At 39.4% G+C, this 26826-nt stretch overlaps 1 protein-coding gene across 11 annotated transcripts in view; it reads left to right on the top strand.

Moving 5' to 3' along the window:
- The window catches only part of CYRIA (CYFIP related Rac1 interactor A), a 76145-nt gene extending 49606 nt beyond the window's left edge, over positions 1-26539 (top strand). For 5 of the 11 annotated variants that reach the window (XM_026695313.2, XM_087917464.1, XM_087917472.1 and 2 more), the window contains 10 exons: positions 6489-6569; positions 13122-13243; positions 14231-14336; positions 15896-16032; positions 16126-16203; positions 17133-17249; positions 17347-17426; positions 21447-21573; positions 23214-23284; positions 26198-26539. In XM_026695313.2, coding sequence (XP_026551098.1) covers positions 6500-6569; positions 13122-13243; positions 14231-14336; positions 15896-16032; positions 16126-16203; positions 17133-17249; positions 17347-17426; positions 21447-21573; positions 23214-23284; positions 26198-26261 — 972 coding nt within the window. In that variant the 5' untranslated portion in view covers positions 6489-6499 and the 3' untranslated portion in view covers positions 26262-26539. Of the gene's footprint in view, positions 1-6488; positions 6570-6744; positions 6825-13121; positions 13244-14230; positions 14337-15895; positions 16033-16125; positions 16204-17132; positions 17250-17346; positions 17427-21446; positions 21574-23213; positions 23285-26197 lie in introns of all 11 variants that reach the window. The other 6 variants (XM_087917433.1, XM_087917447.1, XM_087917443.1 and 3 more) reach the window with 2 other exon arrangements.
- The last annotated feature ends 287 nt before the right edge of the window (positions 26540-26826 follow it).

Raw genomic sequence — 26826 nt, 5'->3', positions numbered from 1 at the left:
ATTGCACTTGATTTACAGAAGTCTTTGAAGGTCCTGCCATCAAAAATAAAGCAACCCCCCTCCCCAGTATCTAGTGGGTTCAACTGGGGAATGCTTATATTGAGGAATGAATGGGTAGGAATAAAATGTCCTCTCATTTTACAAAATTTATTTTATAGGAGTCTGGGTAGGTGGAAGGATGAAGAAGAAGGGCATCCTGTCAGATGACAAGGCATAGGATTTCTGATCATTACCCTGAGGAAGTAGCCCACTCTGTATTAACTTGAATGAGAAGAACCGAAGCAATTTCAAGGGCCAGCTTTGTCCTGAGGGAAAGAGATCAGCAGCATAGGGAACAGCCTCCATTTAGAATAACTAATCAGTGGAACAACTTGCCTCTAGAAGTTGTGGGTGCTCCAACACTGGAAGTTTTTAAGAAGAAACTGGAAAACCATTTGTCTGAAATGGTATAGGGCAGGGGTGTCAAACTCAAGGCCCGGGGGCTAGATCCAGCCTGCAAGATGCTTACATCTGGCCTGCGGGGCCACCCTGTAAACAGTGAAGGACCAGCCCACGGTGCCTCTACCAGTGAAAACGGAGCTTGGGAGGGCTGTTTTCGCTGACAGAGGGTTGCAGGAGGCTGTCGCAGCTGAAAACGGAGCTTGGGATCCCGTTTTTGTTGGCAGAGCACTTGGCTCACCCCAACATGAGTGACATCAAGTTGGCCATGCCCATCCCTGCTCCCTGAGGTCAAACTCAACCCTGATGCGGCCCTCAGTGAAATCAAGTTTGACACCCCTGGTATAGGGTTTCCTGACTGAGCAGGGGATTGGACTAGAAGACCTCCAAGGTCCCTTCCAACTCTGTTATTCTGTTTTACTGTGGCAAAGTTTTCTAATTCAAGGTTAGGAAACTAATCTCAAACTCTTGTGGAATACAGATTCTGGGGGGCCCAAGCCTTTATTCAAGGAAAATCTCCCCCCCCTCCAATTTTAAACATGCCAGCTTTAGTTACTACCCATATATACTTCAGTGTTATTATTTATTTTTTTTGCAGTGTGGTTTTGAATGTACATCTGATCGGTCCAGAAAAATGACACATCTCTTCCCAAATAAAGCAGACTCATAAACTGACTGAAATATTTTAAATAGCAGTTAGATTATAAAAGGTTGAATGCTTTTTGCTTATGAAGGAGAGTAAGTTAAAATGGTTATCCATGAATCTTCAGGCAATCATAACTATTACTTTGTAAGCCATATTTCTTTCTGAACTATTTGTAAATATATTCAAATGTGCATTTGTTCTCATATTAACAAATGTATGGGTCTATAAATACATCCTGAATAGCTTAGATCACAGTGTGCTTTTGGTGTTCATGATCAAATTGCTTTGCAGTATAATGTAATTTCCATTAAAAAGACTCAGAAGAAACGATGTGTATGCTTTGCAAGCCTTTAATGAATATGGCTATACTAGCAGAATTACAGGATAGTGGAAAATATATCTCCTAATATTCTCAGTTACCATTAAATATTTGGAAGGTCTTCTATATAAACAAGAGTATTGATTAACAGGAGGCTATTACTAACTTTAGATTACAATATAAATCCTTTGGTTCAGAAAATCAGTCTTCAGCTACTAGAATTTTGCAAAATATACTGTTTTTCTACCAGGAAGAGGTATATGACAGTGGCACCTCACTTACCAGTGAGTCTAGGAATGATCTGGCTATAAAGGTCCATGATCCCTGAAATTATTTGGCCCACCAGTCAGGTTCTCTGCAAGTCTTCCTGTTGTCAGGATCACTTCTGCCCCAGGAGGGAAGTGTTCACTTCCTGGACACGGGAATCAAAACGATGAGGCTTGCTAAAAGAAATTTAAGTAGTTTCAAGATGTGTTTGGAAACTTATATCAAAAGGTACAAGTACAGATTAGGCAAAAAGCAGTAAGTGTGAGAGGGACCTTGGAGTCCTAGTGGATGGTCACTTAAATATGAGCCATTAGTGTGCGGCGGCAGCCAAAAAAAAAACCCCTAACACAGTCCTTGGTTGTATAACTAGAGGCATAGAATCAAAATCATGTGAAGCATTATTACTGCTTTACAAAGCCTTAGTAAGGCCACCCTGGAATATCACATCCAGTTTTGGTCACCACATTACAAAAAAAAAAAAAAGATGTTGAGACTTTGGAAAAAGTACAAAACTAAGGTAAATTAATCCCTTGCTCAGGATTCCCCCTTGTTTGTCTTATTTAATTCCGCATTCCATTTGCTCACAGACCACTTTATCTAAGGTGAATTCCAAAACTTCACCACCTGTTCGTAGTAAGTAGCAGTCAGACACCAGGGCCATTTGTTGTTCTGTTGTCACTTGTCACCCACAGGCAGATATCCAGATGGAGCGTCATTCCGTGTCATTCTGAATGACGGTGTCATTCTGAAATAATATCTGCATAATGTGTCATATTTGCAGGGCAATTGGATTAGATTCTTAGCTCTTCCAGAGTTCACAGATAATAATGTTTTTCATTTGTCTATGCAACAAGCACTATGTTTGCATACCATAGATAGAATTCTTGCTTTCTTGTTCTCTTTAACCTTGCATTTGCCTAAAGTTCATCTGGCCTTGTAACTACACATTCTTCATCAAGTTCTCAAAGATCTCAGCAGGTCAAAGAAACACGCCCTTAGAGGGGAGAAAAATATTACACCTTTTCTGGAAAATTCTTCCTACAAATGAAAAAAAGCAAAGGTCTGGGCCTAGGATGTGTCTGCAAATTTACATCTTACAGTAAACATGGTGTCAGCCCAAGCAGTGCTATCTCACATACAATAGTCAGTCCAAGGTTGTCAAGATGAGATTCCCCTCTTCACCTGTTTAAAAAGCCTCTTAAAAGCTTTAGGCCAAGGGTCTTCAAACTTGGCAAGTTTGAGACTTGTGGACTTCAACTCCCAGAATTCCTGAGATAACATGACTGGAGGAGGAATTCTGGGAGTTGAAGTCCACAAGTCTTAAAGCTGTCAAGTTTGAAGACTCCTGCTTTAGGCCATAACATGGAATAGAAACATTGACTTCTGTCTCTTTGGGCATTACGGATATGATACCATAAATTAAATGAATGTATGAATATGTTCTTTATCTCCAAATGTTTTTCAAAATTTGTTCCATAAATTATGTTTTAGGAACTGAGAATTAGTTTCATTAGATAGGGTGAGGAATTGTGCATGGGATGGGAGTAATGATCGATTTGTAAAGGAAAGGCAAAAATTTTTTAGAAGTCATTTATTTTCAGGTACACGTACAGGTAGTCCTCGGCTTACTATAGTTGGTATACTGACCATTCAAAGTTACAATGGCACTGGGAAAAAATGACTTATGACTGTTTTTCACACTTACAATTGTTGTAGTATCCCCATGTTTCACGTAATCAAAATTTGGTTGCATGGCAACTGGTTTCATTATTTAAGATGTTTGCCATGTCCCAGGATTATGTGATCACTTTTTGCAACCTTCTGACAAGCAAAGTCAATGGGGAAGCCAGATTCAGTTAACAACCAGGTTACTAATTTAATAACTACAATGATTCACTTAATAACTGTGGCAAGAAAAGTCATAAAATGGGACAAAACTCATTTTTAAAAAATGCCCCATTTAAACAGCATAAACTTAGGCTCCATTGCAGTCATAAGCCAGGTCCCGCTGCCGAAGCAGAATCAAGGCCATCATAGAAGACCCCTCACACCCTGGCAATTATCTTTTTAACCTGCTGCCGTCTGGACGGCGCTTTACGTCAATAAAATCCCACACCACTAGACTAACAAATAGTTTCTTTCCCTGGGCCATCCGAACCGCAAATAAACACAAAGCCACTACCTTATTAAGATGTGAAAAGATGTGAAATCGCAATATCTCATTCAGATGTATAATAACATATTACAGTACAATCCATCTCTTGTGTATTACACTCGGCAAAGCATCACAGTCAGTGTTGGATGTATATTTTTTATATAATTGTAGATATTGTACTCTCTAATTGCAAATGGAGATGCGGGTAGTCTATTTTTCTTATCTTCATCTTTAAGTCCTCTGGTTTTATTGTATTGCGAACAGTTGCTGGAGTGCATCCACAGTTTCGTTGTACTTGTACAATGACAATAAAGTTCTTCTTATCTTATCTTGTAAGTTGAGGACTACTTGTAGTAAATTTGTATTCTGCTTTTTCTTAATAAGGAAAGAATGATGTCACTTTTTCCCCACTAACATGTTAAGGAACAAGTATTTTTTTCAATGGCATATACAACTTTCAGTGTAAGAGCCACACAGAATTTAGTTGGCAGGCAAATTTTCTCTCGTAGTAAGGCAGGCAGGGCAGACAAAAACTGGGGTTAGGGCAAGTACAAATATTAAATTCAATCTAAATGTAAGATTACATGAAAATAATTTAATCAATTTAAGGTTAAGCATTTATTTTTTCTTTTTGCTACCTTAAAAACTATAATTTTGGCATGGAGATTCGTCATAGAGTTCTATATTTGTACAGCCCAGTTTCTTTTTTCCTTTTATATAGGTAAGGTTCCTATCATGAGGTTAGCCTTATGATATTTCTTACTCCCATTGTAAAATATTTAAAACTTATTTATTTATTTTCCCTCTTGGTACTTAATTCTCAGTTGTAATTTTTTCATGGAACTGAGTCATTTGAAAGCTCTCAATGATCTCCACTAGGAATTGTTTATATTTAATGAGATGGAGAATATTTTTCTTGGAACCACCATAGCGTGAGAGTTCAACTTACAAAAATTAGCATAGACTTATTCAATGCTTAATATAATACCTGTTATTCAGTGTATCGCCTGTGAAAAATTAAGCATGCAAATTTTACTTACAGTAGGAATGAAACTCCAGGTGGCAGGCCTAGAAAATTTAATTTAAAATAATTTACCCTTTTCAATTCTTAATTAATAATTTAAATATTTCAAAGTGTCCCTGAGTCAATAGTCATGTTTTAATTTCCATCCCTGTGTTTCTTGTTACTGTGCTTGTATAGAAGGCAGCTTAAATTACAAAGCATGTAGTTCTGAATACCATTTATTGTAAAACATTTTTTTCCTCTCCTACTTACGAGCTTTCCTGAGGATCATGACTAACCATTTTAAGAGGTAGGGTGGATTTTGGGAGTTACATTCTTGTGAATAATTTTTTTTTTTTGGTCTGTTAATAATAGTTGAGGATAACTAGGATTTTCCTCAATCCATCCCTGGTTTTGCAAAAAGAATCCAGGACTTGTATTCAAAAAAAACTCAGGCTTAATAGTAGTGAAAGAAAGAACATGGAATATTCAATTTTTTAACAGTGAAGTAAAAAAAAATCCCACATTGTTATTAATGCAGTGATAATTCTATAAGAACAAAATGCACACAGGTAATCCTCGGTTTACGACAACAATTGTTTACTTAGCGTGATATTCTCTTTCAAGGATTAGCCAGCCAGCATTTGAGAACCCACATTTGCTCATGTTCCTCAGCAGCTGGCATTCAAAGACATAGTATCTCTGATATTAGAGGTTATATAGTCAATATGACTAGTAATCTTGGATAGCTTGTTTTTAATAAGGGTGCTTTGAGATGTAGTGTTTCTGGAGAATGACACTAATGGTTTAGGATAAAAATACACTAGGATTATACAGTGACTTCATTTTTTCAATGAGGTAAGTTGTACTTTTAAATTCAAGTTGGAAATGTGTGGTTCTTAATTGTACTATATTTAAAATCCATTTTAAGCATGATTCTTATGTTTTGTACAGTGCATGATATAAGTGATGTTGGATTAAGAGTTAAGTTTATATAATCATATAGTTGTATTTTAAAACTGTACTGCACCATGTTGCTAACTTTGACATAAAAATAGCCTTCCTTCCTTCCCTCCCTCCCTCCCTCCCTCCCTCCCTCCCTTCCTTCCTTCCTTCCTTCCTTCCTTCCTTCCTTCCTTCCTTCCTGGGGTGGGTTTCTACTGGTTCTGTCCACCTCTGTAGAACCGGTATTTCTGAAGAGCAGCAGACATAGAACCGGTTCTGTGTCTGCTGATGTTTTTGCCAACCTGCCCACCCGGGTTCTTAGCTGATCTTTATTTCGTGATTTTTTCAACTTCAGCTGCTGAACAAGGCACAGCTGCAGTTAAAAAAGCAGGAAAAGAGGGCTGTTTCAAAGGCTGCGTCTCTGCACACAGCATGCTGATGACAATTTACAGGCCCGAACCTCATAAATCCCGAACCAGTAGTTAACCCTGTCGTATCCCACCCCTGCTTGCTTTCCTTCCTTCCTTCCTTCCTTCCTTCCTTCCTTCCTTCCTTCCTTCCTTCCTTCCTTCCTTCCTTCCTTCCTTCCTTCCTTCCTTCCCTCCCTCCCAGTGTTCCTGTTTCAGAACTAGCAGTGCATGCCAAGCCCTTATTATTTTTTTTCACCTTCTGCTTTTGCATATATAACTCTTTATGATTTTATTGCATTCACCAGGTTTTGCTGGTATGGGTAATCTTCTTAAAGTCCTTACCAGAGAAATTGAAAACTACCCACATTTTTTCCTGGATTTTGAAAGTAAGTTCAAAGCTCGGAACGTTGTTTTCCCTGACTTAGGGGACTAGTTGAGAAGGAATATTTAAGCTTGATTTGCCTTGAGAGATAAAACTTGTTCAAGCAGTACAAGAGACATAACAGTGTTTTCAAGATTTGTTCCTGAGTATCTTTATTCTCTTCCTTTTCTATTTTTCAGAAACCAAATGGGAAATCTTTTAAAAGTTCTCACTTGTACAGACTTTGATCAAGGCCCCCTTTTTTTCCTAGACTTTGAAAGTGAGCAGAATTTGGCCTGCATTTTTTTTGGGAGGAGGTTTTTTTTAACATTAAAAAGTCTAATAAATACCATAGATTAATCTAACATGCAAGTACTCTAGCTCATGCCACTTGGAGTTCTCCTCTTTCGTTCTGAAAAGTCATTGTTCAGTTCATCCAAAATCCCAATAATAATTGCTTGTGATCATGAGCATTATTAGCTCAAAGAACTTGGCTCATGGGCTTATTTTGGGACAAATTCTGATTAGTTCAGCAGCCTCCATGTTGAAAAGGGTTCTGAACATGGATGAAGACCACAGCCTGTGGAGAGAAGATTAAGTGCTTCTTGGTTCACAGATCCAAATTTTGACCCTGTGTTTTATTGCATCATGTTGCCAATGGGCCTCAAAATCATCACAATCTGTTATAAACTGATCCTTATAAGTGGCTTGTGCTATATTCAAAATAAACTTGCAAGTAAATTATTTTGTTTCTTGCGTTATTGGTGTGTCTAAAAGCACATTACTAAACTTCTATGGTATATTATTTCAAAACTTGAATAGTATATGAAAGGGCAAATTCAAAGGGTCTGATATAACTAAATGTAAGCAACCAAAATCCTGTTTAATGCTTCTCTGTTTTGTCAACTTAATGTTGCCGATCCAGGGAATTGGCATAGGCCAGAATAGAATAGAATAGAATAGAATAGAATAGAATAGAATAGAATAGAATAGAATAATAGATAGAATTGATTAAAGCTAATTAAATTACTTGTCTATAAAATAAGCTACTCATTTACACAATTAATGGAGACCCATCTGCATGTAGAATTTTTCTCTCATGTACACATAAGTCTTGCTTATCCCAGTATACACGCAAGTCTTGCTTATCCCAGTATACACGCATCAGTTAATTCCCAGTATACACGCATGTGCATATACATGCATGCATATATACCCCCTTTCCCCTTTCAGCAGAAACAGCAATGCAAAAAAGTAGGGAAGATGGGATTCCAATTGCACTGGGAAGAAAAGAGAAGGGGAGGAAAACTAAATGACTAAAGAGAGATAAAAGAGGTAACTACATAGAAGCAAAAGAGAGCCTTATTAAGTACAGGTAGTTCTTGAGTTACCACCACAATTGAGCCCAAAATTTATGTTGCTAAGTGAAACATTTGTTAAGTGAGTTTGCCCTCTTTTGCTACCTTTCGTGCCACAGTTAAGTAAATCATTGCCCTTGTTAGTAACATGGTTGTTAAGTAAATCTGGATTCCCCATTGACTTTGCTTGTCAGAAGGTCGCAAAAGCGGATTACATGACCCCAGGATACTGCAAGCGTCATAAATGTAAACAAGTTGCCAAGCATTTGATTTTTTGATCATGTGACCATAAGGATGCTGCAGTGGTCGTGTGAAAAACGGTCATAAGTCACCTTTTTCAGTGCCATTGTAACTTTGAACAGTCACAAAATGAATAGTTGTAGGCCGAGGACTATTTGTATTATAAGTTGCCTCTGCTAGGCAACAGCTTAACTTCAGGCAAATCTTCATGGTTTTTTTGCTTATTCTTCTGTTTCCAGTAGCTCTTTTCTGTTCTTATCAGTGAATATAAGACAATCATTTCCCATTTACCTGTGATAATAATTTATTAATTATTTAAATTTATTAATTTGTTAAACCTGTACAGATAGTCCTTGATTTACAACCATTACTTTAGTGACTATTCAAAGTTAGAACAGCACTGATAAAAGTAACGTACAATTGGTCCTTACACTTATGATCATTGCAACACCCCCATGGTCGCATGATCAAAATTTGGAACGTTGGCAGCCAGCATGCATTTCTGATGGTTAGAGGAACCCAGGGTCCTGTGATAATGGCAAACTTACAAAATTGCAAGACTTGCAATCTTCCCAAGCAAAGTCAACAGGGAAAGCTGGATTCATTTAAGAACTGCCATGACTTGTGGCAAAAAAAGATGCAATACCAGGCATGACCCACTTAACAGCCATCTTGCATAGCAACGAAAAATTCTGGTCCAAATTGTGTTCATCAAGGATTACCGGTATGCTGCCTGACTCTCGGCAACTCTAAATTATGTGGAGGGGGAGGAATCTTCCTTTCCGATTAAAATATAAAAATTCTTGATGAAAAATTCTTAATGCCTAGTCGATTACTATTAGGAGGGAGGTCCACTGTTTGCATGGAAATCTGTTAAGGAGCAGATGTAGATTAAGGGCAGCTCATATGAAAATTAATCTCTATTATCAGTATAAACAAAATATAGCAACTGAATGAATCCCTGACAACACTTCCTGTAGCTTTTTGTTATTAAAGCAGGTGAAATAATATACTTTTACACATTAATTTTTTGCTACATTTTGCAGTGTACTACAGCTTGCAGTGTGCATGTGGCTTGAGTTTTCTCATAAAGTGTCAACTACTACATTAAATAGATCCCCTTTATCCACTCAGTTGCGATCTATCCCTATGTGCTATTTAATATCTTATTTTTAAAACAATAAGGTAAGTGAATGTTGCAGCTCAGTACAAGGAGTTAATAATATAATAAGAATTTGATTGGAAATTCTGCTAAGGCAGGGGTGTCAAACTCAAGGCTTGTGGTCCAGATCCGGCCCATGGGGTGCTTAAATCCAGCCTGTGAGGCCAGTCTGGAAATATCAAGGGACCAGCCCATGGTGCCTCTAGTGGCTAAAACGAGCCATATGCGGGGGGGCTGCACCTCGTTTTGGCCTGCAGTACTCTGACTGCCGAAACTGGGATGAAAACCGGGACAAAAACAGGCTGAAAAATGGGCCTGAAATGGCCTGAAAATAGGCTGGAAAACGGTAAAAAAAAGGCCGAAAATGGGCGACGTGACCCGTTTTCAGCCGGCGAAGTGCTGTAGGAAACCATGGAGGACAAAATTGAGGTGTAGGGGGGCCGTGTGCCAACCCCCCATGCCCATTTTTGGGCAGCAGGGTGCTGCAGGAAGCATCCATCCTGCTTCCCCCGCCACCACTGCCCCCTCACCCCCCCCACCCCCCCACTGGCTCACAGAGGAGAACTACACTGCTGATCTCGCTCTTGAAGAAATCCAGTTTGACACCCCTGTGCTAAGGGGTATTTTATCACTTTCAGGCCTCATAGGAACTTTGTTTTCAAGGTGTTCAATAATTTATTTAGACTTGAATTTTCTCAAGAGTCCTGAAAATTATTTACACGAGTACTTGTATGGAATGCAGAGATTCTAGGTATTTAGATTCCAGTTCAAAATTAATATCCGTGCTACATTAAACTTTAAAATCTGCTGCTTCATACAATATATTTCTTTTACAAGATAATGTTACAAAATTAAAGAAGCAAATCATGCCAGAATCACAGAATAGTAGATGATATGCAGCTATCTTTTTAAAAAAAATGTAAAGGGAAAGCTCAAATTAACATTTTTTCATGAAACACTGGTATTATATTTAATATGGATTCATCATAGAAAATCTATTTATGTGCAACTAATATAAAGGCTATTATATTCTCTTATCATCGTGGTTTTAAAAGAGATTACACTGATACATTTCCCTAAAGCAGGGGTGTCAAACTCGTGTGACATATTGTGACTTTTTTCCCATTTGCTAAACTGGGAGTGGACATGGCCAGCGCATGAGACATCTGCCCCGTGGGCTGCATGTTTGACAGCCCTTCCCTAAACCATGACACTTTGCCTACAATGTTTATATACTAGTGCAACTCAGAAATGAGAAACTGGTGACTGTCAGATGATGTTGGATTTCTAATTCCATCAGCCGAGCAATCAGGAAAAGAGAGAAGCTATCTACCAACGTGTATGACTGGCTTCACATTGTACCTTCGTCTGCTATAAAACATTTCAAATGTGATATTACAGCTGAAATGCCAGACAGGAACTATTGTGTGTTACTGTTTCCATTTGAAGTTAACAAATTACAACACAGTGCATTGTGTGTTTAGCTGGACCCTATGACTCAGCAGTTAAAGATGCTGAGTTTGTCAGCTGGGGAGCTGAAAGTCCAGGTTTGAGACCCAGGCACCGTGCAATGGGGTAAGCTCCCATTCCTTGCTCTAGCTCCTACCCATCTAGCAGTTCGAAGGCACACCAATGCTTCTCTCTTCTGTGGGAAAGAAACAGTGTTCCATGCACCTATAACATCTAGGCTACATGGCTAAGGAAAATATCTTTGGACAACGCTGGCTCTCTTAGCCAAGAAATGGAGATGAGCAGCCGTGCCCGAAAGTCAAACATGACTGGACAGGGAAACCTTTACAGAGTCTTCACTATGAAATTAGGAAGAAAAAGAGCTGTATACAGGTAGTGCTCGACTTACGACCACAATTGAGTCTCAAATTTCTGTTGTTAAGTGAAACATTCATTAAGTGAATCACTGCAGTTGTTAAATCTGGCTTCCCCATTGACTTTGTTTGTCAGAAGGACGCCAAAGGGGATCCCATAATCCCAGGACACCGCAACTGTTATAAGTTCGAGCCAGTTGCCAAGCTTCTAAATTTTGATCATATGACCATGGGGATGCAGCAGTGGTCGTAAGTCTGAAAAATGGTCATAGGTCACTTTTTCCAGTGCCGTTGTAACTTGAACGGTCACTAAGCCAACTGATGTAAGTCGAGGACTACGTGTATATGTTTTATGACAGAAGTTGACATCCAAAATAGCGCAACGCATTATGCAAGAATATAGTACAGTTCTCCAAATTGTATAATATTATATGATTGTAATATAATATTAAGAGGTTCACATCACTTATGAATTTGAATTGATTGGTTATGAAAGTGCCTTCCCTACATCAGGATTGCCCAGTCCATAGAAAACTATATGAAAATTACTGAATATATATCCATGATATTTCAGATATGAGGCATGTGAATTTTACAATGAAAAGGATTTGAATTTTCCATCAATATATATTTGAGCTTATATTAAAGGCTTATCAGGTTTCATGGATAGAAGAGGATTGCTAATAAAAATACAATGAATAGAATAGAATAGAGAATAGAACTGAACTGAACTGAACTGGAAGGGACCTTGGAGGTCTTCTAGTCCAGCCCCCTGCTCAAGCAGGAGAACCTATTGGATAGATCAAGTAGTTGGGGATAGTGACTTTACTTTCTGTAATGGCTGAGTCAAACCTTTCCAGAGACAATGGAAAGGTTTTATACCCGTTATCTAGACATTATCCCCAGTGCCTCACTTGACTTATCATATCGGAATGAGTTTAAGATGTTAAAGTGATAAATGCAAAATCTTAACTCAGTTTAGATTCTCCAAGATTTATTTACAACACATATAATCATTCATCTACCCAAAGGAACTGTGGGTGATCAAGAAGTACAAGATTTGACTTCTTTTTTTTCCTCATAAAGTTTTTTTCCTTTGCACCTTGAGTGTATTTAACTGCAGTATTGTTAAAAGTAAAACTTTTTAGATACTGTTCCTACCTAATTAATAACTTGCCCAGTGCATTTTGAACATTTGCAGCAAATATTTCTCTCATAAGATGTGTAGTGTTAGATTTCACAACTGCACTTTAATTTAACGCTCACGAAGCAGGAGGAAATTGATTCTTTGGAAATGCTTCCAATTCTCTGAGCTGATCTCTAAGACTTGTTAAATAAATGCATGTTATTGCTGGATGAAGCAACATTGAGTGAACAGAAAACTAGTTATTAGGCTCAGTCAATAGGCACATGCAGACAGTGTGGTCTCTTCTGTTAGAGAAGATGATTTTACCTGAAGGATGGGAGGAGATTTTTTTCTTTCCAGTTGATCTATGCAGAAGTCAGGATTATTTTTAAAATAGTGGATTTTGCTACCGAAGTAGAAATGAAAAGTAATGGGCAAGACACAACATTGGACTATTATTTAGACTGGAAACAGGGAGAACTCTTACTCATTAAATATCTGTCACATTCCTGGAGATGCATATAAAACTGCATTAAAAAAAATTAAAAGTTCATCTTCTTTACCTAGGCTGAATTTAGTCCAGGGGTGTCTTTGATGTCAAGTTTGGTTAATCAATTACAGTTTTAAAAATTGCAAATAGTTCTTCCTATTTGTATGTATGAGTGGCAAGAAATCCTAATTTTAATCCTGGTTATGATTTAATAAAATGAATCTGAAAATAGATAAAGTGTCACGAGAACTATATGAAAGTAGTAAAATATGGATCAAATAACCAATGAACTTTAGTTGACAGTAATTATACTTTGTGTGATTGTCCCAATAACAGTCGACTGCTTTTTGCAATACTTGCTTTTTATCTTTTATCTAGATGCTCAGCCTTCTGATGGAGAAAGGGAAATATGGAACCAAGTCAATGCTGTTTTACAGGACTCAGAAAGTATGCTTTCAGACCTGCAGTCTTATAAAGGAGCTGGACAAGAAATTAGAGATGTGCGTTCAATATATATGTTTTCTTAAGTTTTTGCGGGTACTTACATGTGTGGTATTCAGCTTTGTTCGGGTATTTTCCCACGTCATTATAGTTGTGCTTTTAAAGTTGTCTGGGACGAACACAATACAGAAGCCTGATGATGGCAGATGAGATTCTGCCGAAATGTCGCTGCAACTTTAAAAGCACAACTATAACAAAATTGTAACAAAAAATTATAATATGCAAAACTGAACATTCAAAACTAAGAGTTATTCACATTTGAAGAGACATTTACAGAGATCTCCTTTTGGGAAGTTAAAAAAAATCCTATTGTGACAGCCAATTATTGTGTGAAATTATCAAAATGATAATCTAAGCTTAGAGTGTTACACTTTGCTATTTTTAATTAAAAACTAGTAGTTCCGCCTGTAGTATGTACAGAAGTATACATTTGCATCAGATAAGATTTTGTTCCTAAGGTTATTATTTGTTATTAACCTCAATAATAATGGGACCTGAGCAGTGAATAGTGGCCGAAAAGTTTCTAGCATACTTGCCAGACCAGCAATTGATCTGTGTTTCTTGGATGAGAAAAGATATTTTAAAAAGTAAGAAATCTGCCAGAATAATTAAGATCTTTCAGTAAAAATACATCCTAATAAATTTGTACATATGTACGTATGCATATATACAAGTTCTGTTAAAGGATACCCCCCACTCTCTCCTCACCCCAACAAATTTCATCTCATCCATCAATTAATTCCTAAAATAGGAGCAAACTGCTCTTGCCAAAAGTTGGAAGAGATTTCTTGTCAAAAGCTGCTGGGATTTTTTTTTAAAAAAAGGGGGGGGGGCACCCAAATTCTTTGAGAGAAAGACAAATACCATACTGTATTAGAATTAGCTTTCATTCTGATTGTCCATTCATGTATGTGCATGGGAAGGACAGGATGGGCATTGTGATATTAAATAAATGAAATTTTTTTCAAGTTATTACTGTTTTCCAGGCAATACAAAACCCAAACGATATTCAGCTGCAGGAAAGAGCATGGAATTCAGTATGCCCTCTGGTTGTGAGATTAAAGCGGTTCTATGAATTTTCTCTCAGACTAGGTGAGTTCCTGTCTTTTATGCTCTCAAGAACTGGCTAGCTCATGAACTTTTGTAAATATTATTGGTCATTTTCTACTGTCCTGTTACATTTTTTTCCCTTGGATATAGGCACCTCTGAATACCATGTGCATGAATTCTTAGAAGAACGTAGTTAGAGCAGCGATACATAACTTGGAGGCTGACAAAAGCTAAGCTTCTTGTTATTTTTTTTTTAACTGCTAGAATTGCAAGGGTAGAATGATATCACACAAGGTGATCTGAATTTGTCAAGTTTGAAATGTGGCTCTTAACTGGGTTTTAGAAAAGGGAAAATTCAGCACTTTTCCCAGGATTTAAATTTGCTTGGTTTTGTTTGCTGTCAAAAACTGGCACAAATTTATTACTTGTGTCAGTTTGTTACCAGACTTTATAGAAGTAGAACTTCTAAGGGCTGTGAAAGCTTTAAAGAGTTTAAAAAGAAAAAAAAGCTTGTCAATTGCTGGCTGCCAATTACTCATGCCTATTAAAAAGTCTAGAAAGATAAAGCATGAAAAAGAAGAACCATGTTGATTTGCTGCAACAAAAACTAAGAGGTAAATTTGTGGTATTTGAATACTAATAAATAGTATAGCATGAACTTTCTAAATTCTACTCCCATCAGATTAATTAGTTGCAGACTGGCCATAGTTATCAATTCTATAAGCAGCCATCGACTTAGCAGCCATTCATTTAACAATGGTTCAAAGTTACATCGGCCTTGGAAAAAGTGATTTATGATCTGCCCTGTTGCACTTATGACTGTGCCCTATCCCTGTGGTCATGTGATTGCAATTTGGGCATATGGCATCCAGCTCACATTTGTGACTAATTGCAACATTTTGCAGTCACATGATTGCAATTTGCAACAGCCAGGTTTTGACAAAGAATTCAGTTGTGGAAGCTGGATTTGCTTAATGACCACAAGATTCATTTAACAGCCATAGTGATTCATTTAATAACTGCAGTAAAATGTTTATAAAATTGAGTCTGATTATGTGGTGACTTGCATTATAACTGTGCTGACTTAACGACAAAAATTCCAGTTCCAATTGCGGTTATTAAGTCGAAGGCTTCCTGTATCAAAGTCAGACAAGAAGAATGCTAATATATACTTTTTCCACTTGTTTGAGTTGCAGTCCCATGTAATTCTACCAAAGGACTCCCCCCGCTTTCCCTTCCCCTCTCCCAGTCCCTGATACTAGTTGAGTCCACAACAAGCATTGACTTCCAGATTTGATCTCTCTTAGGTATTGTGTTGAAATCTTGCACTGTGCTACTACTTAGTGAACAGTAAATGGTGAATAGTGATCCTCCATAAATAAATGGTGAATAGTGATCCTCTAGCAGTTTTGTCACTTGATTCTGTAAATTGCAAATTATTTCACATGTAAAGTATTTTGCTGTTTTCCTCCAAGTAGTCTTCAATTATGCAACTGAACATTTTCAGAATGTTTAACTGATCGCTTTTCTAAAGCAGTAGGAAGATTCCTTTTTTTAAAAAAAATGAAACAAAACTAAATATTTTGGATTTTTTTTTCCAGAAAAAGCTTTGCAGAGCTTATTAGAATCCTTGACTTGTCCACCCTACACACCAACTCAACACTTAGAGCGAGAGCAAGCCCTAGCAAAGCAGTTTGCAGAGATCTTGCATTTTACTCTCCGTTTTGATGAACTTAAGGTTAGTAAGGAGAAAGCAATACTCAAGCAATGTAGAATGTTTTGTCGGTTCTGAGTAAGAACACAGAAGTTGATCTTCCTTTTGTTCTTTCAGATGAGAAACCCAGCAATTCAAAACGACTTTAGCTATTATAGAAGGACATTAAGTCGCAACAGAATTAACAACATGCATGTGAGTAAAATGTTTCATTTCAGAATTAGGGATTTCATTTAGGAGACAATTAGGAAAAACAATAGAAAACTACTTCATACTAAGTTAGAGAATCAACCAGGCCTATTTCTTTGAGTATTACCTAAACTATCCAGACTCTACTATCTTTCCTCCCTGCCACATTCATTCCAGTGTAATTTTTGTAGTTATGCTAAAGGCAGATTTCATTTACATTTATTTGGGTTAAATTGAAGAGTTTTGTTTTTGCCTGTTTTCCTTAAAAGTGTTCTAGCAGGGGACACTTTTGAAAAAAAAAAATCCACTGCTGTAGAGGCAGGAGATGTTTTTGAATGGCATGCTTATAACTTTATAAATATGTCGTGTTTTTTGAAAATCATGAAATGCTTTCTTTGCATGGTGTCAGTCATTTTTTAAATTTTGAGATTCTGCCTTTAGACTTCTATTGTGCTGCAACTCCTTTGTTGACAAGGATCAAAACACATCCAGAATCCCTCTGTGTATTGATGCAGTGGGGATGAGTGTTTTCTTCTGGTTGCTAAACTAGATAATCTGATTAGCAGAGAAAAGCCATATGTTAATGGTAAGAAAAATTGTATAAAAATTATTAACAGATACCATACATGTTCATAATGATGAAAAATAGTAGTGGTATTTTAAACACAACAACTTTCCTAGTACTATACAATGCTTTTGAAAATCCACTTCAAAAGCTGTTTCCATAAAGGAGGAATAGTGTTTAAAAAAACCAAAATTCCAGCTTTCCTTGGGACACAAAGATGGCATAATTTTGCAACTTTGTTTACAAGGCTTGGATCATGGTATGCTTTGAATATGAGCTGGAACTTCTTATATATTTATATATAGCAATAGGGGAAAATGGCTTTTATAAACAAGCAAATAACACTAATCTTCTCTCACGTTTTAAACAGCTTGACATTGAAAGTGAAGTGAACAATGAGATGGCTAACAGAATGTCACTCTTCTACGCAGAAGCTACGCCAGTTCTGAAAACGCTGAGTAATGCTACCACCCATTTTGTCGTAGAAGTGAGCAAAAGTTTTAATTCTTTCAGAAAGCTCAAAATCAGATCACAAGTCTAGACTGACCCTAACTGATTTTGTTGGCTTGTTTTAACTTTTGTAGAATAAAACGTTGCCAATTGAGAATACAACAGATTGTCTAAGCACGATGGCCAGTGTATGTAAAGTCATGCTGGAAACACCGTAAGTTATGAGCAAATGACTTATGTATCAATGTTGCTGTATAATAAGGAAATGATTTTTTTTTAAAAAAAAAAGAAAATCAAGTTATCTTTTGCCAAGATTCTGGCTTAACAGTGAATGAGCAGCTTGCTGGTGGGCAGTGCTCCAGTAACTTCCACTGACTCTTCTGTCGTCATCATCAGCAATTAAGCAAGGCAGGGATGAATGCTGCATCACAATCCAGATCTGAAAGGGAAAGGTGATTGGAAGCAGATGGAACACCTTTTGACACTACCTTAAATCAGATGCAGGTAGTCCTTGACTTATGACCATAATGGAGCTTGCCTATTGTGGCTGTAAATCATGAGGGTATGTAGAGCAGGTCATCATGTGATAAACCCAAAATTGCTTTTTCAAGAGGCAACTGGACTTTCTGGTTTTTCTTTGAAGATGTTTCACTTCTCATCCAAGAAGCTTCTTCAGCTCTGAGTGGATGGTGGGGAATGGAATGGTGGTCACCCTGATGACACAGATTAACCTCCTGGTGGCCTCAACAGCTCTCCAAAAGAATGCAAGTGACCAGCTGCCTCCAAGGAATATAAATCCTTCCATTCCCCACCAGGAAAAACCAGAAAATCCAGTTGCCTCTTGAAAGAAAGCACTTTTGAAACAGCCATCTCCTGGATGACTGAGAATCTCTATAGATGTGTGACAAACCCAATTTTGTGACATTTTTTGTGGCAGTCATTAAAAGAATCACTTGTTAAGTGAATCTGAGGTCATTCATTGTTTGCTATGGGGCATTTCGTAAAAACCAGAAGTAAAGTAAACTGGTTATCAGCAAAAATGTCCTAAATTGCAGCCACATGAACAGTCACCAGGGGATGCTGTAAATGGCTTTAAATGTGAGCTGTTGCAGAGTGCCCAAAATTTGGTCACAAAACCATCATAAGTACTTTCGGTTGGTCCCTAAACAACCAGTTGTAAGTCAAGGACTACTTGTAAAAACTTTTGTTGTCTCTGTACTATGGCTGGCAAAATGCATAAGCTTGTTAATGAGTTGCCAGCAGGTGCTCTATCTTTCATCAGTCATCTTTTGTCTGTCCATCTTATCATCCATCATCTTTTTTCTGTCAAATATGAATCACTCCACAGCCCTAATACACACTAGCTGTAGGTGATGTATTCTGCCATCTGAACCACAATGAAATAAGACAAAGGCCCTTGTTCAAGCACACTATATCTAGGAGTGAGAAACTTTTGAGATGTTGGGGCTGGTGTGATCGTTTTTGCGGAGCTAAAAGTCAAGGTGGTTTGGGCATCTTGGCAAAGTGTGTAGGACTGAATCACTCACAGGAGGATGTGATTTTCTGGAGGGCTTGCATGAGTATTTCCGACCTGAAAAGGAAAGGACCTGATGATTTTCAGCAGTTGTGATATAGGAGGCTCTGATGGCTTGAGAAAAGGAGGTTGAGGATGCATGCAGCCCTGATGCCATAGGTTGCCTACTCCTTTCTGCATTAAAAACATCACAGTAGGCGCTGTCCATGGTTTTCTGTCAGAAGATTCAGAAGGAGCCATTGAAGTAAAAATGTAGGCTAATATGCTGATCATTCATTACTGCCCCAGCACCCCTGTGAATACTGGCTTGCTGTGTCACTTAGATGCAGCTAATGCATAAGGAGGCTGCCTCTTGCAGACATGGACGGTGTTTGAAATCCCCAATGCAGAACTAAACAGAAAATATGTGACTTCATTGGCTGTATCTAGAAATAATCTGTATATGTCAGACATGTTTGGCAGTAACTTGAACATTTCTAATGTCTAGCTCTAGTTTGATCTCTTCCGGAGTTAAAGTATAAGTTATGCCAAGGTTTCTTTTGTTCTTCTCTGGGGAATTCATAGTCCATTGAACCTATCATCCCTTATCTATATACTTTTTACTTTAAGTTGGTGAAATCAATCCTCCTGCAAAATGTGTTCAATTTTTTGGTGATTTCATGAACACAACAGTGTAGTTTTCCTGGCCATCATCTAGAAGTGGCTTGCTTTTGCCTTCCCCTGAGGTGGTCCTGGCAGTCTCCCATACATGTAGTAAGTAGGCCTCCCCCCTGTTAGTTTCTAGGTCCCAACAAGGTCAGATAAGGACTGTCTGCTGCTAAAGCTACCATAACATAAAGGAAGTCCTGCTGAATATAGATTAAAGGGGTTGTGGAAACTTGCATTCTGTTCACACAGGTATATATGGGAAGTCCACTAAATGGAATGTTTTCTTTCTTCTGTTTGCTTCCAATCAAATGATTTCCAAAGAGATTGCTACTGGTGCTGGTTGTAATAGACATGTTTTTATTTTGTATTTTATAAGTCACTTTTCTGAGTATATTCTTAAAGGAACAGCTAAGGTGTTTTAAAAATATTTAAACAATGCTGTGTTATAAATTAATCCTTAAGTGAATTATACTTGCTTGTTATTCTTATTTTTTAAAAACTTCAATATGTAGTTGGGGAGAGTGGAAAATGATATGGCAGGATGAAAAGGTTAAAGATCTTTAAAACAGGTCACTTTCCACATGACTTATCCTTTTAGCCAATTGTGTATTTTTACAGGCTTTGATGTTTGAAGATTGGTCATTCTATCAGGAAAGCTCAATGAACCTTGCTCCCATCATCCATGCTGAAATGACTATATATAGAAAATGCCAACAGTTACTTTTCTTCATCATCTAGCAACCTACTTATTCATCCTTCCTTTGCATCAAATAGGTTTTAGTACCGTAATAGAATAGTATTTAAAGCCAAAATATTTTTAAACATAATAGTGTTAAAATATTTTTTCACACATTTTTATCGATCCAGTAATTTTAAAATTGCTGATACATAGCTTTCTCAAAGTCATGATAAAAGAATAATTTTGCAGCCTAAAGAATTCAAGATTAAAATTACACATTGTTACATATTCCTTTCATTTTCCTGAATTATGAACTTCCTATGCGAGGTTTTAATTTAATTTAATCTAATAAGAAAGTTCTGAATGCCTAAAATAACTTTAAAAGATTTGTGTAATGTTAAAAGATACAAGTAAACCACCCTGGAGGCCATAACATACCTTTTAGTCTTGCATCGGATGCCAAGAAAGAATAGTTTCTTCCCCTAAAACGTTGCAACAAATGGCCCATTTGCTATCTATTCCTACCTCACTTCAAACAACAAATCTAGTTCATTATGTTCCTCTGCATCTTCCCACCAGCTGAAGGTATCAGTTTTCTGTAAAGGTGTTACTTTCCCACTGCTGGAAGAACTTCCTGACTTATCAAAGCATATTAATGTTATATTATAATGATTCTGCAACACCAAAGTGACAATGAGAGACTAATCCTCCTCCACAGCTCTCTGTTTTAAATGTATCACGATTTCAGCATGCAGCACAATGCTCTAAAACAGAAGTCTCCAACCTTGGCAACTTTAAGCCTGGGGGACTTCAACTCCCAGAATTGCAAAGCTGGCTGGGAAATTCTGTGAATTGAAGTCCTCCAAGCTTGAAGTTGCCAAGGTTGGAGACTCCTGCTCTAAAAGACAACGTTGTGTTTAGGTAACCTTAGCCAAATCAAGGGCAATGACATTTGTGTTTGTGCCTATGTGTGCATCTGTAGAGTATCAACACACTTGTATTTTTATTTGTGTCTTAACAGCCATTTTATGACTGAACCAAACACTCCACTTCTCTTTAGCAGTAGAATAGGGATCAACAATGTGAAATAAATGTTCATTGGAAAGGAAACAAACCTTTGTGTTCATCCTCCGTCTTCTTTGCTCTTCTCCCTCATACTTTTTTTTTTTACAAAGCCTTCTATTTTGGCAGTGACTACTTTTGCTAACCTTTGCAGTCATTAGTTATTCTGTGTTATTCTCCCTTGAATAATCCTTTTCTACAATGAATTGAAGGTAAAGCATTTTTAATTTGAAGGCTGAAAATGAATTGAAATAGTAGTTATTTTAAAAATACTGACATTAATACCATTTTTAAAAAATCTTACGTTTCAGAGAATATAGAAGTAGATTCACCAGCGAAGAAACCCTCATGTTCTGCATGAGAGTAATGGTTGGCGTAATTATTCTCTACGACCACGTTCATCCAGTGGGAGCTTTCTCAAAGGCTTCAAAAATAGACGTAAGAATAATGATCGGCAAGGTTTTCTTATTCCTAGCCAAAAACTCATGGGTCTTGTGAAAAAAAGATGATTATGTTGGGTTAAAACATACCATATTTCTCTGGCAAAGAGAAAAATCTTTATTTTGCTCTTTAAAATACTTGATTAAAATCTCTACGCAATAGGGTTGCAAAAATTTCAAAGTAGTTTACAGTACTGAATAAAACGCAATGAAATGTTGTGTTGACACGCAAAGAAAGAGTAGAAAATTGGAATCTCACTATAATTTCCTGAAGACACCTGCACCTTATCCAAATGTTAGCATTTTAGATTATTAATTACTGAGTATAAAACTCTGTGCAATAATAAAATTACAATAAAAGCAAATAATAAAATTTAAAGCAGCTGTAAAACCCAGCCAAGCCAAGCTATATACCAGAAACATGTCTAAATGCCTTGGGTTAAAAGGATCACCGAACTAGCGCAGGGCCCTTCGATGGCAATCTCTGTTCAAGGATTTACAATTTAAACCCAGAAAGCACATTGTTCAACTGAAGATGTAATGATTATATTAAAAATGAAAAATTTATGACCAAAAACCCCCCAGATTTACAATTTAAAATGATGCACCTCAGAGAGAAATGGAGATAAAGAGGGAAATAAGTTGCCTCAGTTAAACGTTTTATCCTGCTGATAAAGTGGATTGGAGATGGAGTTGATACCTTCAGAAAATACAGATCCGCTGCTTTTCCTTGAAGAGCATTTGGCCTCTGTATGCTATTGGGAGTGGGAGGAAAGTTCTTCTTTCAGTAACTTCAGCAGCTAATAAAGATAATAGTTTGTCACTGGCTATCTCAGCAGCTGCTGCTGCCTTTTCCCTCCTCATGGTGGAAGATTCCCCCAGGCCAGCCAATAAGAGGAGCTATCCGCTATTGGAGCCCAAGGCTGAACTATAAACGTTATGTTCAGAGTTTACCATCAGCATTTTGAAAAGAGACGTGGGGACAAGGGAGAAAACGAGGAGCATTTCCCAGTGTAACGTTCCTTTTCTCACACTTTTCTTTCTATATTGATAACATTTCAAATGTGCACGCATGCCTCTGTCCCCACACCGTTCTAACTCTTCAAAGCAGCGTTGAGAGATAAAGTGCTGGGTAAGACCCTTATTGCAGAAGCTGAAGATAAAGAGGCCTGGGAGATAATGGCAGCAGTGCTCCCTAGATAAAAGTATAGTTGAAATCAATTATGGAGTTTCAGCTTTGCCTAATACCGGTAGCTCTGAACAGCATTCAAAACTATGTGAAGACTTTGAGGCATGGATTCAGGGAGATCATGTAATTGTACTTATAAAATTGTTACCATCTTGTTGGAAAACGACTCAGATGCTTGGCATAATTGAAGCATAATTTGCTGAGAGTCCTATTTTACAAAGACTTGAATTGAAGGCAGCAAATCAAGTCTGCGTATGATGGGCAGAGCAAATTATTTCCTGTCTATTGCCGTCCCATGAGTCTGGCAGAGGAGGTGTTCTTTTAGTGGGGGGAAAACTCAAGGGAAATACACCATTCTGACAGAATTCATTGTTTTCATTCCTTACCTTTGGGTATTTTGCATGCACCCAAATTCAGGCTTTTTTTCTTGCACATTTCTTTTTTCACAGATGAAGGGTTGCATAAAGGTTTTAAGAGAACAGCCACCAGACACAGTTGAAGGGCTTTTGAATGCTCTCAGGTACCTCTTGGACCAAAAATATTTTATTTTTATACGCATAATGCATGATTTTCCCCTTCCCCTCCATGTACTAATTGCAAAACGGTAGCCCACAAAGGAATGAGTTCAGCCACTAGATTATTTTCTTCACTTGAGGAAGCTGCTGGAAAAGAGCTGCTTTTCTTTTTTTATGGGGAGGGAGGGAGGAGGAGGAGGAGGAGGAGGAGAGGAGGAAGAAATAGAGAGGATTCAGTGAGGCCACTTTTCTTCTCCATCTTGAATTTGACTCTTACTTCCATGCACAGAAAGAATCGTAAGGATCAAAAAAGTCAGGAGTTGCCCAAACATCTGTGGCTTACATCAACCAGGTTGCACAATGTGAAAGGTGTAAATTGGCTGATGCTGAAGCCTACTCCAGATGCATTCAGGTCTCCCCTCCCCCCCCCCCTTTCAAAGGACAGGCATGAGCAACACAGTGGCTCAAAACAGTTGCTTATTACACAGGATTTCCAGGTTTTAAAACATCAGTTGTGGAGGCCTGTAGTTGACTAGATCAGTAGATTGCCGATTGCAAGGAAACAGGTCTCCTTGGATAAACATGGAAGTAGGAAAATGAGGACAAGGCTAGAGAAAAATGGGAAAAGTCAGTGGGCTTGGATACAGTTACCTGCATTAGAGAAGCAATATCACAAGCTCATCTGTAGTATAAGTTTATAGCAAAAGCAGGATAAGCCACATTTCAATCCATGAGTTTCGTAAGGTTACTCATTACATGCTCAACTTACATATGCGATAGTATAATGTGAGTATAATGATGGCTGATGCTATTTTTTTATGTAAGTCTATAGTTGCTGTTTCTACCGTGTTTCTCACAAAATAAGGCTGGGCCTTATTTTTTTTTGACCCCTGAAAAAACAGCTAGGCCGTCTTTTCGGGGGTGACTTAATTCCCCCCCTTGCATCCTCGGGCAGGCGGCGACGGCTTGGATGTTGACCTTGGCATTGGTGGGGCACTTTGTATCGGGAGACCTTCCGCCACCGTTGCTTTCCCTTCTCCCCGTGCTGCTGTGGCGTTTACAGTAACGCCGCAGCATTTGGTGCAGCCACGTGTGGCCAGCCAGGGCTTCTCCCTGCAACTGGAGCCCAGCGGAGACACTTGGCTTCAGGCACTCCTGTCGCTGCCTTCCCTTCGCCTTTGAACGCAAAGCCAATTCTTTTGAAAACAATGCCCTACTACCGGTGCGACAAAGCCTCCCCTGCCCGAGAGGGCAGCCCAACCCCACATGGGGAGGCAAATCTCCTGGGGCCACAGCACAGGATCGGCCCACCCCGGGAGAAGCGCCCAGCATGCCTGGTGCCGGGCAGAGCGCGAAGAGCTTCATCGGGGCACCCAGCGCAGCTGACAGGTGGGTCCTCCTGCCCAGCGGCAGAGCTCTAGCCAAGGCAGCAAGTGCCTCCCCACCAGGCCCTCCGCTTATCCCGCCAGGGCTGTGCCAGAGCCGTGCGGGCTGGGCAGAGCCGGGAAAGCGAGCCTCGGGTGCGCGCCCACCTGCCAAGCGAAAGAGCCAGGCCAACCCGAGCTTGGCTTCCTTCCCAAGTCCCTCCAGCCTGAACCTGAAGGGGCCACCGGGAGAGGCTGCCTGAGGCAGTGATAGCGCCCACCCATCCATGAACAGGGAGGCAAGGTGACAGCCTGTGCTGCATCCTCCTCTGAGCTGAGCTCCACCGAGTGAGCACCTCTGCCTGATGCCCGTGCCGCTGCAGCGTTTGGAGCTGTTGGCGCATTTGGAGATGGGTGGGGATGGGGATGGGCTGGGCGAGGGGTGGAAAGGACAGGCGGCTTCAGGCTGTCTCCGCCGGACCTGCCGGCCAGGGAAGCAGCGCTGCTGTTGCCTCGCCTCCCTGTCCACGGACAGGTGGGTGCTATCACTGCCTCAGGCAGCCTCTCCCGGTGGCCCCTTCGGGTTCAGGCTGGAGGGACTTGGGAAGGAAGCCAAGCTCGTGTCGGCCCAGCTCTTTTGCTTGGCAGGCGGGCACACACCTGCGGCTCGCTTTCCCGGCTCTGGCACGGCCCTGGCGGGATGAGCGGAGGGCCCGGCGGGGAGTCAGCTGTGCTGGGAGCCCCAGGTGAAGCTCTTCACACTCTGCCTGGCGCCAGGCAGGGATGGCGGCTGGGCGCTTCTCCTGGGGTGGGCCAATCCTGCGCTGCGGCCCTGGGAGATTCGCCTCCCCACGTGGGGTTGGGCTGCCCTCTCGGGCAGAGGAGGCTTTGTCGTACCAGTAGTAGGGCGTCGTTTTTAAAAGAATTGGCTTTGCCTTCGAAGGCGAAGGGAAGGCAGCTACAGGAGTGCCTGAAGCCAAGTGTCTCCGCCGGGCCCCGGTTGCAGGGAGGAGCCCTGGCTGGCCACGCGTGGCTGCATCAAACGCCACGGCATTGCTTTAAATGCCACAGCAGCACGGGGAGAAGGGAAAGCAACGGTGGCGGAAGGTCTCCTGATACGAAGTGCCCCACCAATGCCAAAGTCAATGCAGGCAGCACCATATCTGGATATGCAACAAAAGTACTTCCTAACGGCAAGCCGCCCCCTGCCACTCCCCCCCATTTCGCATGTTTAATATAGGCCTTAATTTGGGGGGAGGGGCTTAATTTGATTTTATGCCTATAAAACATGCTGGGACTTCCTATTGGGGGAGGCCGTATTGTTGGAGAAACACGGTATTATTGACCAATTTTAATCCTATGCCTTTCGGTGTGTTTGGTATCAGTTATCAGTTATTCACAAAATGGTTTTGGAGGAAAATATTATATAATTAAGATTAAGTCTAGGAGTCAGCTCTATTGAACAAAGTAGCACTTCGGTGGAGGGATGTGTAGAATTGCCTTTCCCCGTGGAAGTAATACCAGCCTTCTGATTTTTGTCTTTGTCACTTTTAGGTTCACCACAAAACACCTGAATGATGAATCCACTTCGAAGCAAGTTCGAGCGATGCTTCAGTAATGTCGTCGTCCCCCCCACCCCCTTTGAGAAATGGACTTTTAAATTATTTAGAGAAGGTGTCTGTTTACATAATTTAATAGCTTGTGGTGGTGTTAGTAAAGATGCATAATTTACATGATATAACAATTGATTTCTTCCTGTTGCTGCAGTGTGTGTGGATCTGTATCAATAACATGACTGACTTCGTAATGCACGACATCCATTTATGTGCTTGTATTACCATTCAAAAAGTTTTAAGAGGTACCTTTTAATTCGAATATATAAATAATGAAAGTGTCTATGTGCCTTTGTGTTTTGTTATGTTAAGAAAGTTGTGTTTTGGGGAGAGGTGGTTGTTTGTTTGGTTTTGGGGGGTGGTGGTGGCTGTATGCAGAATAACTCTTTGGGATAATCTCTAAACAGTCATAACTCTTGATGGTATGCCTGTGAAGATCTTGGTGCAACCATAACCCCCCTCAGTCTCCACGTGCATTTAACTTTTGCAACACTGAGTGCATGTGTTGTGTGGAGTAAGGAGTGTGTTCCCGTTAGCCAGTTCTTTCTGAGACTGGTAAGACTCCTTTTC

Source organism: Pseudonaja textilis, chromosome 1 (assembly GCF_049901715.1).
Source record: "Pseudonaja textilis isolate UNSWEBS1 chromosome 1, rPseTex1.2, whole genome shotgun sequence".
NCBI lineage: Eukaryota > Metazoa > Chordata > Lepidosauria > Squamata > Elapidae > Pseudonaja > Pseudonaja textilis.
Note: the sequence above shows the minus strand (reverse complement) of the source record. Positions and strands in the feature narration are given on the sequence as shown.